Source organism: Phalaenopsis equestris, unplaced genomic scaffold (genome assembly GCF_001263595.1).
Source record: "Phalaenopsis equestris unplaced genomic scaffold, ASM126359v1 Scaffold001116, whole genome shotgun sequence".
Lineage (NCBI taxonomy): Eukaryota > Viridiplantae > Streptophyta > Magnoliopsida > Asparagales > Orchidaceae > Phalaenopsis > Phalaenopsis equestris.
This window is the reverse complement of record NW_018165555.1, coordinates 238488-254876: the sequence shown is the minus strand read 5'-3', so window position 1 is coordinate 254876 and position 16389 is coordinate 238488. Positions and strand designations below refer to the sequence as shown.

The window sequence follows — 16389 nt, the reverse complement described above, 5'->3', positions numbered from 1 at the left end:
CTTTCCCTAGTCCTATCATAGGGTTGTCAAAATCATTATTCAAAAATTTTTCTTCCCCCCTCCCCCCACTCTTTTTCTACCCAAACCACCCATACACACGCTTTCACCCCTCCGGACGTAAACCCTAGCTACTGGAGGAGACAATTGCTGAAAACCTGATAAGGAGGAAATGACAATGTAACTTATGAGAAATCCACAATGGGTTGTCTAGAATTTTTTAATGGAAAATATGCAGCAGGAAACCTTCAGCTGTAACAGAGGCTTGCCGCCTTCGAGAGGAAACAATCTAGAAGAGTCACTTGTAGCCACAACGGTGAGTCATCATATTGGAAGGGTATAGTGAATCTCTTTCACAGAGCAGTTTCTAGTGATAAAGAATTTGTACCCCAAAAATTTGATATGAAATATCAGAGGAGAAGACATAATTTTGGAGTACAGGGAGAGTTGTCATATTTTGGCAGCCACAGATCGAAACGAGTTCATCGAGTGACTTTAAGCAGTGGACATGTCTTTGAGTATCATAATGACCCCATCAGACAGGATGGTAAAGCTGGCCGTCACCAAGTTTAAGAAGAGTGCGTTGTTGTGGTGAAAAAATTAGAAGCACCTTCGTCAGCGGGAACGAAAAACCAAATCACTACCTAATCCAAAATGAAACGTTAAATGCAACGGAAGTACCCACTAGTTCATTATAACATGACATGTTCTTGAGATAACATCACCGGTTGACCGCTACATCTGATCGACAAAGCTCAACCCCTGGATCAAGCAACAAGAGTACACTCAACAGAGCATTTAAGCCAATCCCGATTGAAGAGAAATTTGTTCAAAATGGAGAACCGGTGGAGGCAACCAACATGCCCCAATTCATCAAAGTCAGAAAGTGCCTCAATTGCCACGGTTTTGGACATAATGTATCCATTTGGCCAATAAGTGTATTATTTCTTTTACTGAGCAGGGAGTAGTTGAGGAAATGGATGAGGGCACAGTAGGCACTGAAGAAGGTGAGGACTTAAAGGAGGAGTACCGACTTCCAATTGATGAGGGAGAGATTCACGTCATTCAAGCTGAGTGATACCAGAGTTAACCCAAACCACGACGTAAGACAAGGTAGGTGGCTGCGATGAAGGCCAAAGAGGCGTCTGGAAAGAGTTTGATGCAAAGAACAACAATAGGAGGGGAGTTCTGTTGTAAGGCAGTAAGGGGACGATCTGCCGGATGATAAGAGACTGCTGGGAAGAGCCGGACGGTTGCTGAAAAGTGCTGTATGGCTGCAAGAAGAGCTGAATGGTGCGCTGGAAGGATGTTGGCGCGAAGGACTGCGACAGAAAAGGAATCCTGCTGGATGACAACAAGGTGGCGACCTGCTGGGTGGTTAGGCGGCTGCTGGGAAGAGCCAGATGGTGCGCTGGAAGAAGGTCGATGCGAAGGACAACCACGGTAAAGGGGTCCTACTAGAGGCAGCAAGGTGGATGCCTATATTAGGGCTGAAAAGCGGATTGGTAGCAACAAAAAAGGTGGAATAATATATAAATATCTCATCGCGGTCAAGTTACAGCCGCAGTCGGAGCACCATGTGGACCCATGGTGATGTTGATCACCTCAAACGAGGGACAGTTGGAGCACTTCTTCAATGTCAGATACAACCCCTGAAGGAGAAAAGACCAAGGCTAAACAAAATTTAGATGCAAAACGAAAATCACTAACTCCATCCTCTATTTATAATGAGGCTAGGACTTTGTTTGAGGCAATATTTAAAATAAGAAAGAAGAATCAAAACAGGATTTCAAATTTTGTTAAGGAAATAAGGTGAGGGAAAATAAGGTTTAGGGAAGGGCGATTAAAGTAATCAAAATTTAGATTTTGGAAAGAACTTAAAATAAAAAAAAGGTTTAAAGTATGAAAAGAGAATAAAATATATACGGGATTTCAGATTTTAGGAAATAATTTAAAATAAGACAGTGTTAGAAAGGAAATACAGGAAATGGAGGAATGGAGAGGAAAGAAGAGGAAAAGAAAGGAGGAAGAGGAAGTAGAGATTGTCGATCTCTCGGGGGTTGGGGGAGCTTTGACCTTATTCGTCGAAGCTTTTGGTCCCTTGTTTTTAATCCTCGCAGCACCTGGATCTTACTGTCGATTGTTCTGCCTCCCAAAACACTTGCGAGCGTACCTCCAGCTCGGTCCACTTACCTGGAAATGAAATCTCTCGCATGGTGGTGGACATGGCGGTAGAGAATCGATTGTTACTAACACCTGTCCTGCTACTTTGCTGGTAAGGGCTCCTGTTTCCTCAGGCTCATTCGAAGGAAGTAGAATGAGGCGTCATCCTTGATGAAGGAATATGTATTTCTGGATCCATCGTTCAAAGTCTTCCGGTCAAATTGCCACAGTCATCTTAGCAAAAGGTGGCAGACATCTATGGAGACTACATCACACCATACCCGGTCCGACAGCTGATTTCTTATTGAAAAGTGTAATAGGAAATTGTCGGTTGATGCTGACATTATTTTTCTTCTTTAGCCACGTCAGTGAATATGATTGAGAATGCTTTTGAGTCGTGAGTCCTAGCTTCTTTACTATATGAGTCGATGCCACATTCTTTCTGCTACCGCCGTCGATTATAAGTATGCATACATTTTTGTTCATCGTGCAACCAATGTGGACAATGTTGTGGCAAAGCCGCTGCGGATCCCTCGTGTCCTCGACTTGCAGAATCTGTCGAATGACAAGTGCTTCTCTCACAGCTAGTGGAAGCTGATGCTCCTCACCCTATTCCTCAACTTCTTGGTTCTTGCTAACCTCTTCCACAACACCCTGTTCGGTAAAGGATATAACTCTGCTCGTCGGTAGCTGGAGGCTATGTGCCCAAATTCATGATATCTGAAGCATTTTTTTGGCGGGCATAGTAGTCCGCTTCTTCTCATTGAGGGTGGCGGCTTTCTTCGTATCCAAACCATTTTTCTCAATTTTTCGCGGCATGCTCCTGCGGTGTCTCTAACTGTGGGAGGCTGCCTGGCTGATGGTAGCTGTCGGCTTTGCTTTTGTTGCCTTTTCATTTTCATTGCTATACATACCCAATGTCCAGTACGACTGTAGCTGCACCACATTACTAATACCATGCTTAAAGTTGCCATGGTATCTAGCTATTGTATTCTTCTTTGGTCCTGTCAGGTCGCGCTTCAGCTGTAAGTTGTCGAACTGAGCTATGAACTCCTCCACTGAAAGGTCTCTCTGTTGCAGATTGTGGAGTTTCAAAAACATGTTTTGGTTGTAATGAGGGGGAAGATAGTTCTCCTGCATGGTTTTCTTCATCTTCTCTCACCTGATAATTTTTTTGCTGTTTTCTCGCCTCTTCTGTCGCTTCACGTTCTCAGACCATAGGGATGTACTTTTCTTCAGATTGATAGTGGCTGATTTGACCTGTGGTCTTGGTGCCTTCCAAATGACATCTCTTCTCAGAACGTTTCCTTGTGGGAGAGACGCATGTATTCCTCTTTAGGCCTCCTTTGATATTGGATTCTTAAATAATGTGACCTATCTTTGTCATCTCTGAAATTATCTCTATGGAAGAGATTCAGACCTTCTTCTCTATCTCCCCTTCGACTTTCCAGGTTTTGGTCGAAAGTATTCTTCTTATGTCATTTCTTCAATCTTTGCAATTCTCTATTGGAGGTGACAGTTCTCGCTGTTTTTATTCCCGAGTAGGCTCGAGTATATTTCTCCTTGGCAACATGGTTGATGGTTTGGTATCTGTGGAGGGAAAGAAAAGAAGGAACCAAAAAAGAAAATAATACAAAGGAAAGAATGGAAAAGACAAATTTCTTGTGCTGGATTGGATATGGGTGGATGTTAGAAGCTCTAAGATGGAATTAGGGTTGGGCTAGCTCTGATACCAAGTGATACCAGAGTTAACCCAATTCACGACGCAAAACAACAATTATTATTACTGAATAAAAAATGATGATATAATGAAGACTCAAAATAAAGGAAAATAACACCTCCAAGCAAAAGTGAGAAAACGACACAACAAGGAAGACACAACAAGCTCATCGAGGAGGGAGTTTGGGTGGTGGTGCAAGGTAGGCTGTTGCAGTGAAGGCCAGAAAGACGTCTGGAAGGAGGTCATCTCGAGGAGCAACAACGAGAGAGGAGTCATGCTGGAAGGCAACAAGTTGGCGGCCTGACCCTGCTTGGAAGAGCGAGACGACTGCGAGAAAGAGCCATATGGCTGCTGAGAGAGCTGGATGGTGCGCTGGAAGGATGTTGACTCAAAGGACAAGGATGGGAGAGGAGCCCTGCTGGATGGCAACAAGGTGGCGACCTACTGTGTGGTAGGCGACTGCTGGGAAGAGTCGGGTGGTGCGCTGGAAGGAGGTTGATGCGAAGGATAGTGATGGTAGAGGGGACTTGTGGGAGGGCAGCAAGGTGGAGGCTTGTAAAGCTGGAAAGTGGACTGACAACAGTAGGAAGGGTGGAAGAATAGATAAGTACATTGTCGGGGTTGAGCTATAGCCGGAGCACCACCCGGACCCGTAGAGAAGATATTTATCTCAGACGAAGGACAGCCGAAGCACTTTCTTGATGTCAGATACATCCTGCGAACGGGAAAATATCAAGGCTAAACTTGAATTCAGATGCAGAATAAAGACCGCTAACTCTAAGCTTATCATTCTGTATTTATAATGAGGTTAGTACTTTATTTTAGACAATACTTAAAATAAGAAAGAATAATCAAATAAGGATTTCAAATTTAGGAAAGGAAATAAAGTGATAGATTATAGTAATGAAATTTTAAGGAAGGGTAATTAAAGTAATCAGAATTCAGATTTTGGAAAAGACTTAAAATAAGACATGTTCTGAAATAAGAAAGGATAATAAAATATAATCAGAATTTCAGATTTTAGGAAAAGATTTAAAATAGGAAAGTGCTTGGAAAGAAAGAATGAAAGGGAGGAAAGTTGAGGAAAGGAAATGGGGAAGAGAAAAAAGGGGTCGACAGCCCACCTCCCTTGATGGCCGACCGACCCAGTCAGGTTGGACCGAGCTCAAGCTGGTCCCCCCTCGAGCTTTGCATCGTTGAGCCCATGGGAGGGACTCCAATAGGAGTAACATTGGCTGTCTAAGAGGGTCATGAGTTTGTGAAACCAATACCAGACACATGACAACCCCCTCTAAGGGATTTTTAGAATTTTTTAGATACATAGCCTACCCCTTGAGTTGTCCTTAGTGAGGGAGGTCCAACATGTTAGAGATGGAAAACTTTTGAAACTACTTCTAGAAGACCGCATAGACTTATTTAGGTATTAAATTCAACTTATTAGTGTACGACCAACAGATGGTCAGACAAGGGGGATGAACCACAAGTAAATTGCCTTAGGTGCTTTGTGGGAAAGAACATCCTGCAATAGGATCCATGTCCTTTTTAGAGAAGAAGGGCCCCCTTCTGATTGGTTGCTATTGAGAGTTGTCCAACATGTCACATATTTCATTCCAGAGTTTATTTCTCCACACAAATTTGTTTATTGGATACGTCCAACCGAGTATGAGCGGAAAGGTTAAATAACAAATTTAATGACTCAATAGTTCCATTGTGAGAATGTACGGCTATATACAACTCCATCCTAGAATGTGCCAAATGAGTATGGATACCTTTCTTATTATAATGTGCTCTGGAATGATAACACTCATAAAATTGGCTTATCGGGAGATTACAACATTTTCGCTACCTTCAATGTGTCTAAGTTAATTCCATACTATTAGAAGGCAGAAGCTTCAATTGATGAGGTCGAAGCTCCTCCAACTTGGGAGACCGATGCATGCTTATTGCGCCACATGCATGACAATTGCTGCGCTCCTATCCTGGACTTGTTTAATCCAGGCAGATGAGGGACTTACCGGTCTTTCCATGCAGAGATTTGCAACTATTGGGCTCCAATCCTTATCTACATGTCTATTTATGTTGTTTTCGTTTTGTTTTTGGGAAATGTTTTGTAGTTATCTGTCCGGACAGTCGTCGGTGTCTCAAGTTTTTCCCTTCTAGGGTTGTGTTCGAGGGCCGGGTGGTGCTCTGACTGTATTTCACTCCCGAGGTGGTGACTATGCTCTGCTATCCTTCTTAAGCATACCTCCCTCCACCGCTGACATCGTCTTCCTTGCTGCAGCCGCCTAGTAGAACATTATATGTGCTGTTCCTGCCACCACACCTCATTGCCGCCTTTTCCACCTTTTGCTGATTCATCGATGTCCCTCTGCCATTCCTGCGGCTAACCTCTTGCTGCCCTCTTGCACTTCCCCCACCTTCCATCCGCTCCTTGCTGCCATCCTGCAGGTCCAACCGCCTGCAACCTTGCTGCACCCCTCCCTGCAGATCCAATTCCAGTATTCAAGGCTGCCATACCCAGCTCTGTATGGCTGCACCCCACATCCCCCTCATACTTGCTGTTATCCTTAAGCCGCAGTCCAAACCTATATTGCTGCTGCTACTGCCGTTCGCCAGTGCCCATATCTTCATTCCAACCACTTGTCGTCCCTTACAACCCCCATAGTCGATCACTTTCACTCTTGGATCGAATCCTAGTGTGAGTTTGTGTGTTGTGTTGCTGTTGTTTTCTATTTTGTGTGGTTGTAACTTCCTATTTGAATTCAACAATAATATTTGACTTTCCTATTATTGTTTAGTTAAACTCGAGTACCAACGAGTTTAGTCGTTCGTTTTCTTCATTTCTTGAAATTTAAAATGAAAGAAATACTGCATTTTGTTGCTCATTGACTTGTAAAACACAGATGAATATGTTATTCGGTCCTTGCTAGTTATTTTGTTGGTGGCTTAGTAAAATCTTAACTTTTTATTTTTGCTGTTGTTCTCGCTTAAGCATCTATTATGAGTAAAATTGAGCCTAGGACTTTCTTATTTACTATGCCTAAAATTTTACTTCCTTGGTTCTTCTGTTTGCTAATTTGTAGTTTTTTTTTTGTTTTTTTGTTGTGTAATGCTGGAAGCTACATTTTTTCTATGGTAAGCTTTTACGCTGTATGCATTGAACTTGTTAAGACACATGCCTGGGTTAAGACTTGAAGCTTTTACACCTAATCTCCTGATATTGTGGATGCGAGGAAAAAAAAAAAAAGACATTCTTGAATGCTTAATGATGTCTTACTTTCTCTTTTTTATCTTAATTTTTTTATTTGCTTCTTTGCAGGTGGTAAGAGTGTTGCATCTTATATATCGATTGGTCGTGCAGCCAAACTCAGCTAGGGCTGATGTGTATGCACGATCATTCATTTCTTGTGGAGGGATAGAGGCCCTTATTTTTCTTCTACAGAGAGAAACAAAGATTGAGGATGATGGTAAACTTCCAGAAAAATCAAGCTTTCTCTACGCTGGAAATTTAGTGGAAAAGGCCTTCTCTGTAGAATCTGCTATCACAAAAGATGGGAGTGAAGAGAGCCTAGAAAAAACAGTGATTGATTATAATAAACTTCATTCATTCCAGCAGAAGGGAAATGACTTGCATGAAGAGAGCATGCATTGTGGTTTGAGTAATAATGGAAATAATATTAAATGTCCGCTTGAAACAAATGCCAAAGGGTCATGGACATCTGAGAGTGAGATATCCAACGCTATTGGGAGCAATAGTTTGCCACTAAATTCTTACAGTTTTGTTAATTCACATAATATTGACGGTGAAGATGGTATTTTTGTTGGAATAATCAAACTTTTCGGTGCCATTATTTCATCTAGTTATTTGGAAGTCTTACAGTGTTATAGCCTTGCAAGTTTGCCAGACAAAACACAAAGTGGTGGATTAGGCAGTGCCATATCTGGTGACAAGATCTCTCTTTTATTATTTGCATTTCATAAGGCTTTGCAAGCAGCTCCGTTCAGGCTTTTGACGATCAATACCTACAAGACTTTGCTATCTGCTGTGGTAATGGTTACAAAAATCTTTATAACTGCATGGTTCTGCCTAGCTTTAGCCTTTCAAATTGAACTTTATTTGGGTGCTTCATGCTTATTTAATTCAGTCTATAAATTCCTTGCTACTATTATCTTACAGTGTTATGTTTTGTGCTGTAAGCCTGTACTACGATATGATATTTGTTCTTTTGTAATGTCCAACTGTGCCCATGTAAACCTGGCTTCATTCCTTTGTTCAAGTGTTATCTGTGAATTGCCTCAGGACCATTTACAAATAGGGGACATCCTTTGACTATGGTTTCTACTTGCACCCACCAGCAATAATGCTAACAGACCTTCAAGCATGCACTTTGTTGTGCTTCATCAGACCACACCTGCTTTGTTGTAAAAAATTTTTTCCTGTTTTTCCAATTTAGAAGCGCCATGCTAATCTTGGAATTTTTAATGTTACTCATCCACCTTTCATTGTCTTATCACAGTTTCAAAGATCTTATGACTTGCTTATGCTTCTCTTAAATATGCTGAAATTTATCGTTAGACTTCTTTTTGCATAGGTAAGTTTGGATGTGCACATGTTGAGGACTTCTCAAGTAATGGACGAGTTTCATTTTTAAATGTGTTCACCTATCATTTTTAATTTATAACACGCCACAGCTTGTTGAAGCTGCCTTTTATTTTTATTTTTGCTGTTTTTGAGTACCCTGAAATGATGAGTTTTGTTTTCAGTCACATCTTTTGTTTCTCCCTCATTCCTATATATAATCCAAACTTATATTTTTTTATGATCTTTGTTTTCTTCTTTGGTAACATTTTACTTTGTCGTGTTTATATTAATCTTTTTTTCCGATTCAGAAGCTTTTAAATGATAGCTGATGCTATCTTCATCTCTTATAGGTTATTGGTATTTGGTGTCTACTTTCAATGTTCATCATAGTCACGTGGAAAATTTGTGATAAATGCAACTTATTTGATAACTTCAGACATTATGTGACCTCATCTCATTATATTTTATTAAGTAAAATGAAAAGAGTAATGAGAAATATTCATCATTTATAGAAAAAAAGAACTAGTCTTTCAGGCAGGCCTTGCCTTCTTGTAATGCTAAAGGCTTAAAATGTGTAAGCTAGTGATATAATAGATGAATAGGTGTCTATTTCAAAAGTTGAATAAGTTGGTTTAGGTTTGGATAAGGATAGCGATGGTGATAAATATGAATGAATGAATGAATTAGTTTGTTGGTGTTGAAATGATCTTGAATTCATGGCCAACTTCTTTCCATATAAAGCAATCTAGCAATTCATAGGGAATAAATTTTCACTTACGTTAATCCAACAACCCCTAGATGACAATATTCTTCTGCTATGCAGTTAATTCTAGATTCTAGAATTAAAGACCGGTTTCCAGATTTATCACTCTACTATTTATATAAAAATTTTCATATTATTTTTACAAAAAAAAAAAAAAAAAAAGGAAAAAGAAGAGGCCAAACAACCTCTCATTTTTAACTCTTCTAACTTTCATTCTAATATCAAGATGTTATCAGATTCATCAAGGTTCTACTTTTTGTGTGGGTGATCTGTCCTTTAATATGGACGCTCTCCTCCAAGTTAATAAGTTCTTCATCAATACGAAAAGCTTGTTTTTGTCCAACAAGAGTAGTGAAGAAGTATGTGAAAGATTCTACCACTAACACTTATTCTCCGATCAACTATGGAGCTTTTACTAAACATCAAAATCTATTTACACAAAATTGAACTTTTATCGTACATATTACCTTATTATGCTTCATATTTTACCTCAAAACGATGTATCAAAACACATGCTAGTCGATTCAAAACTTGATTCTATTTAGGCTTAATATTTTTCTCTTGTTATTTTGAAATAACATGTAGAATAATTTCTAGTGGGTTATAATACTTAACAAAATAAACAGCAATAAAATGTTAAGATATTTAATGACATTAAACAACTTTATTTGTTAATTATGAAGCGGCCATAAGATATAAGTTTTGATTATATATTAATCTTCTATATCACAATAATCAATGTAAAGAAAATTTGCTTGAATAATTGCATGGCATAATATAAGTGAGATAACCTCATTGAATGAAATTTTTAATGGGATTGCTAAGTGTCAAATCCTTAAATACACTATACTAGTTAAATGTAAAAGTGTCAACATACTATATTAATTGCATCATATCAATCAATTACTTTATTTAATTATTGTCATGTAATATCTTAATTTATCTTTCATATATGTCATATATTAATTTTTTAAGTTTATTGGCCATCATGATTTAGTGAGCTGAATAAGCCGACACCATCTATCATAAGGTCTAAACTCAACTCGAGTGTTGCATCGTATAGTTTAATAACGCCTAGGTGTAATCCGATATCATGAAGCCATATATGACTGGGGGAGCCCCCCCCGCCAAGTTTACATTTACCCAAGACAATTCTGAAACACATATATCCTTTCAAAGCTTGTTCTGATAGAATACATAACCATTATTTGTTGATACAACTTGAGCTAGAATTGCACATAGACGAGTCTTTTCACGAATCATTTGTCGGACTATTAAATATGTAGCCTGCTTATCCCACTTCTCATACTCAAATGCGCACGTTCAATAAATGAGTGTCTGGAGGAACTAACTATGGAAAGAACCCACCCCCTTCCCCTGACAGCCACCCAGGAGATAAACTGTTGGTCAGGATGTTCGACGACTCTTCAATAAGGCTCAAACTCATTATCTTTTAGGGCAACCAATGTTAATCCTATTAGAGTCTCATGGACTCAGCTTTAATCGTCATCATCTCTCCCACATAAGTTGGAAGCTGGTACTCCTTTAGGTATTCATCTTCTTCAGTGTCTCACATGCCACTGCCTACTTCTTTAACTGCTCCATACTCAATGAAGGAGATTACTCTCCTATTTGAACAATCAGATGCACTATGCCTGAAGCTGTGACACTTGAGGTACCTCTTTGCTGAGACGAATTTGAGAGTGTTGGAAGTCTCCACTTTTTCTCAACTTTGAACTGTTTTTTCTCGGACGGGGTTGGCTAGGATGCTATACTCGGTGTAACCTTATTGCTTGATATGATGGCTGAACTATATTTAAAGGTTGGCGTGAACTTGATACTGCTGTGTTGTCTCTCCACTTTTAGGGCTAGGGTTAGAATTTTTTGTTATGTCCAATAATGTTGCGAGTATACCACATTGCCAATAGACGATCTCAAATCGCTGAGATATTGAGATATGGTATTCTCTTTGGGCTCCACTAGCCCACATTTCAATTTAAGTTGCTCGAACTTAGCCGCATACCTCTCTACTGAGAGATATTGTTGCTGCAAGTGATGTAGTCTCAAGAACATATCTCGTCTGTAATGAACTGGTAGATACTTACACTGCATCTCTCATTTCATCTTGAACCAGATAGTGATTTTACTTTTTCCTTCCTGTTGTCGAAGAAGCTTCAAGTTCTCCCACCATAGAGATTCACTCTTCTTTAATTTAATGACTAACTAGATTTACTATTCTGTCAAGTGGAATGTGCTTATACTCAAAGATTTGATCTATTGCTTGGAGTCAATCGATGAATTCCTCCGAATTCATGTGACCTTAAAAATCTGGTAAACCCACTTCTACTGCAAGATCCTAGCTTCTCCTTTGATATTTCATGCCAAATTTTCGGGGCATCTGTTTTTTCTCACTAGAAACTATATGGTGGAAGGGATTCACTTCCCACTCTCGATTTGCTGAGTCATTGTTGTTGCTACGAATGTACTCACCTGATTATTTCTTCTAAAAGGCGGCAAGCCTCTACTGCATTTGAAAGATTTTATGTTGTATATCCTCCATAGTAAGCTTTTGGACACCTTGCTAAGGGTTTTTCCTTGGTGGCATGATGTCCTTTCCTCCCGATCAGATTTTTGGCGGATGTAGGATTGTAAATCAATGTTGGTTTGGTCTTAGGTTTCGGTGGTAGGTGTCGAGGTGAAATTCTGAAGGAGGTAGAAATGTTGGAATTTGAAAATTTAGGTGTAGTGTTTGGAATTTTGGTGGGAATGTTTTAGGTATTGTGTAATTTTTTTTTTGAAAATTTGTATTTAGGACAAGAAAGATAAATCTCTTAAATTTAGGGTTTACCAGAATATGATACTATATGATACTGTTCTAGGGCTTTTAGAAGGTATTTATGGTGGTGATTTAGCGGGGAGGTGGTTGTGGAATATTAAATGATGATAATAAGGGTGGTCGACAGTGTTTGGAGGGCGATAAATGATGTTGGATGGCTGTCCCAGCTGTAAATAACAAAGATAACAACAACAAGGTACAGATGTCGTGGAGGTTCACCACTAGTTCCCGCACAAGCTACAGCCACACCACTTGCTAAAAGAATATGATACATCATTTCATTAGGGTAGAAATCTTAAATTACAATCTCCAAGAATCCCCAACAAAACAAAAGTTCTCAAAACATAAAAAACATAATAAATAGGTCCGCCATAGCAAGAACCCTAATTAGAAATAATAAAATAGGAAAAAGATTGAGCAGGAAGGAAATTAACTAAAATCAGAAATTGGCAGATGGGCCATCGGTTCCATAATTGGCGGACTGTAATTGGCGGACTGTCTGCAATTTCTCTGATTTGCTGCTTTTTACGATTTGGATCATTTGTGGTCACGGGAGGGCTGTTCTCGCGGTATCACGGAATTACCGCTTTTGGGATTCAGGATTCTACGATCCTGCAACGTAGCGTGAGTGTGAGCGGGACGCTCCGTGACACGGGTTCATGACATTTGCACAGAAGAAATCATAGAATCATGATAGGTTTTGTTGTTGTCTCCCATCCATTACCTTTGAGTCAATAATGGTATTTCTTTTTCCAATCCAAATTGTTACTAAACAAAGCATCATAAACTCTATAGATTCGTTTAAGTCTAAAATTCATTCTTCTGGTATAAATTGATAATTAACCATATGGGTTGAAGCCTCTGAGAAATTCTCAATCAGATCATAATCTTTTGGTAAGATGGGTTCCAAGTAGCGTTGTATCAGATAACTTATCTGCCTTCTGAAAAATCAATCTAGAATCATTTGAATATGGATAGAATTAAGTAGGTTTTTTTCTAGCCCATTTACCTAATGATCCACATACCCAATGGCCCACATGTAGACTGCTTGACTGTCAGTGATTTTGTTTTCATGAATTTGCTCATTTAAGATAAATGCTTGCTCCTTTAAGATAAATACCATCCTTCACTTACAAAGGAGATATCCTGAACCTTTCCATGCACGCAAGATGCAACTTTAAATTTTTGAAAGAGAAGTTAGATTTGTGCTGTTGGTGGCCTATGATTTGGAGTGAATGTCTTTTGCTCTTAGAGGGTGTAAAGGAGGGAAGTGATCCCCATTGTTTACTTGGAGAGATCAAAGGATATGTTTGACCTTAGTCTAATCGATGAAAGCATTGTTAGCTGATTTGCAGTCACAAATCAAGCTGAACCTGCTAATTGTAATTTGGAGAAAGATTCTAGGTAATAGAAAATTTATGGAGTTCCTCTCGCATTATTGATGTCTTCCTTCTATAATATTTTAGTTGCATTGATTTTTTGATGTCTTAAATTTTACACTTCTCTTCTTTTGCCAAAAACAAAGAATTTAACAAGCGGAGGAACCTTAAAAAAAAGGTTTCAGGTTACCCTCATCAAATTTTGAGTTAGGATGGGGTTTATAAATTTAATTTGAGATGAGTGCAAATGCAAAGACTCTGAACGCCAGCCTGACCAAAATTTAGTTAGGATAACTTGACCCAAATTTTTTTTCGGAACCTTAGCTTTATTTGAAATTAATCATCATGATTGTGGAACACGAGCTTCTCTGTTGGTGGTTTCTTTTGCATATTTTTACAATCTATATGGTGAATCTCTTTTCATTGTGTCGTTTACTGCAAGTTCCATGAACACAATTCTGTTTCATCAAAATAAAAAGGCTTAAGCTTGTCAAAATTTCAATAATGTATGCATGGCCATACACCTTTATTTTTTTACTTTAGCTATTTTTCAATTGTATTGTAAAATTTGACTTTTCGGGCAGCTTAATGTGGTTTATTTTGCAACTATCCAAGATTTCTAAATATACTTTTTCTTTTAATAAGATTAATATCCCGTCATCTGATGTCGGCCTGAAATTGTTTGACTCTGGTCACCGCTTTGAGCATGTGCAACTTTTGTTGGTGCTTCTCCGTTCCCTTCCATATGCATCAAGGGCATTTCAAGTTCGAGCTCTCCAGGTAAGCCGGATAAACCTAAGTGCCGTGCAATCAATTAAGTTATCTTCAAAAATGGATTTTCAATTCTCTGAGATTATAATTGAAAATAAATGCTTCGGAGTATGTACTTCTTGCCTCCTGGAAGGCAGGTTATTGCTTGATTCAAGTAAAAGATAGAAAATCACGATCATTTTTTTTTTTGTCTTTTGGAATTTATTCATCATTTTGCTGCCAAAAGTTATAGATTTACTGTTGTATGGTCAGGAACGATAGCCCATCATTTGGAGTTGTCTATATGAACCCTTATCATCTAAAGTCAAGATAGAAAAGTTTTCTTCCTAACTTCTATTCTTTTTTAAAGCTGTTTACCTGGTGTTCAATTGTTCTTATTTATTAAATATGGAAGGCTTATCTATTGTTCCGTTGTGCGTTTTTTGGAGGTCATCCTGTCTAATATGTATAATGTGAATTATCTCTTGTTGTCTTGTAGACCGAAGGCATGAGACTCTCTTCTACTTTTGTCAGATTTCACAAATTTTTTGGTGTGAGAATATTCTTGTTTCATTGATCTTATAGAATCTTATGCTACCTACATCAAAATTTAGTCTTCCTGTCATCATCTTGCGTTAGTTAATAACCTTGTTTTGTTTGGGACTCCTGAAACTTGGCATTTACTTCCAAAAGTTGTTTTCAATTTCCTCTACAAGGTCATCTTGAACTTGTTGATTCAACCTTCTTAATTTGTAGGTACAGATTGATTTCTGAAGTGATGTCTAAAATGCTAACGAAAATAACAGATACTTGAACCTGCTGGTAGTTATCTGTTCAATCAATTACACATTTGCATTTAGTACAATTCAGTAATCCTTAATATTCAAGATTTTAACTTTATATTTTTCCTGCCTGACCGTAAGATTCTCTTGCATGGGCTTGCCTGAATTCAAGACTGAAAAATTGTGAGGTTAAATTTATATCCACTTTCATCCAACATCTTTGCAATTGGAAATTGATATTGAGTCAAATTGATTGAAATTTTTGGCATTTAATGATGGATACCATCCGAATTTTAATTTATTATTTATATCTATGTCCTTAGTTAAGTTGTTTTCCTGAGGATTTTTTTTTTTCAATTTGATTTCAGGATCTTCTCTTTCTGGCTTGCAGTAATCCAGAAAACAGAAATTGTTTGACTTCCATGGAAGAATGGCCTGAGTGGATTTTAGAAGTTCTAATATCTAACTATGAAGTAATGGTATTGTTTTGCTTTAAAATCATATAAAGTTGTCGAATAACTTGGAGAAGTTACCTGATATCACACTTTAAAAGTTATGTTGCACTGTTTTAAATATCACTTATGAAATGTGTAATTTTTGAAGTCTGAAACATAGGCATAATGCCTCAATTAATCTTAAATTTTTAATCGAGTATAAAGTGTCAATTTAGTTCTTTGATCATTTTCATGTGGTCATTTTAGTTCTAGAGTTTACAAAAATATCAAACTAGTCCTTAGACTCTTCTAATATGGGTTGAAATAGTCCATTGGGAGGACACTACTTGAGCCTCCATTAAAAGTTTATGGGGAGCCTCCACTAAAGGAGTATGAGGACTAATTTGACTTTTTTATAGACTTTGGGATTGATACTGTGGGAGAAAGTCCAAACCACAATAAAAACGAAAATGAAAATAGTATTGCTGAAATTCCCATAGGTTACAATGAGACTCTTCAAAATAAGAAATAAACGACAAACAAACACAAATGATTCGCTTGGGAGTGGATGACGGTGCGAGATGGTGGTTGGGTAGGAAGGGGGAGGGGTTTTGGTGGGTTGCTTGATGGATAGCGGGGAAGGGCCAATATGGATATGGGGCTGCTACAGGGTTTGTTGGAATTGTGGGTTACTCTAGGTGGGAGAAGGGCTGACTGCGGCTAGGACACGGGAAGAGTCTGGCGGTGGAGTTGGGTTTCACGGGAGGGAAATGATCGATTGGGCTTCGCAACAGGGAAAGGATAGCATGCGGTTTTTTCTTGGGAGAGGAAGGATTGGCTGGATTTCACGACAAGTATTTTTTTTTTTGGGGGGGGGGGGGGGGGGGGGGGTTAAAGTTAATTAGAACGACACCGGTCAGGATCCCACGATTCCCTCGTTCCGGGATCACAATTTTTTTTTTGAATTTACTTAGTACAAATGA

At 38.7% G+C, this 16389-nt stretch overlaps 1 protein-coding gene across 3 annotated transcripts in view; it reads left to right on the top strand.

The window, feature by feature from the left end:
- Positions 1-16389, top strand: part of LOC110033220 (BEACH domain-containing protein C1-like) — a 154093-nt gene that overhangs the window by 23632 nt on the left and 114072 nt on the right. For 2 of the 3 annotated variants that reach the window (XM_020737130.1, XM_020737132.1), the window contains exons 3-5: positions 7200-7928; positions 14086-14220; positions 15341-15451. In XM_020737130.1, coding sequence (XP_020592789.1) covers positions 7200-7928; positions 14086-14220; positions 15341-15451 — 975 coding nt within the window. The remainder of the gene's footprint in view (positions 1-7199; positions 7929-14085; positions 14221-15340; positions 15452-16389) is intronic. The other variant, XM_020737131.1, reaches the window with a different exon arrangement.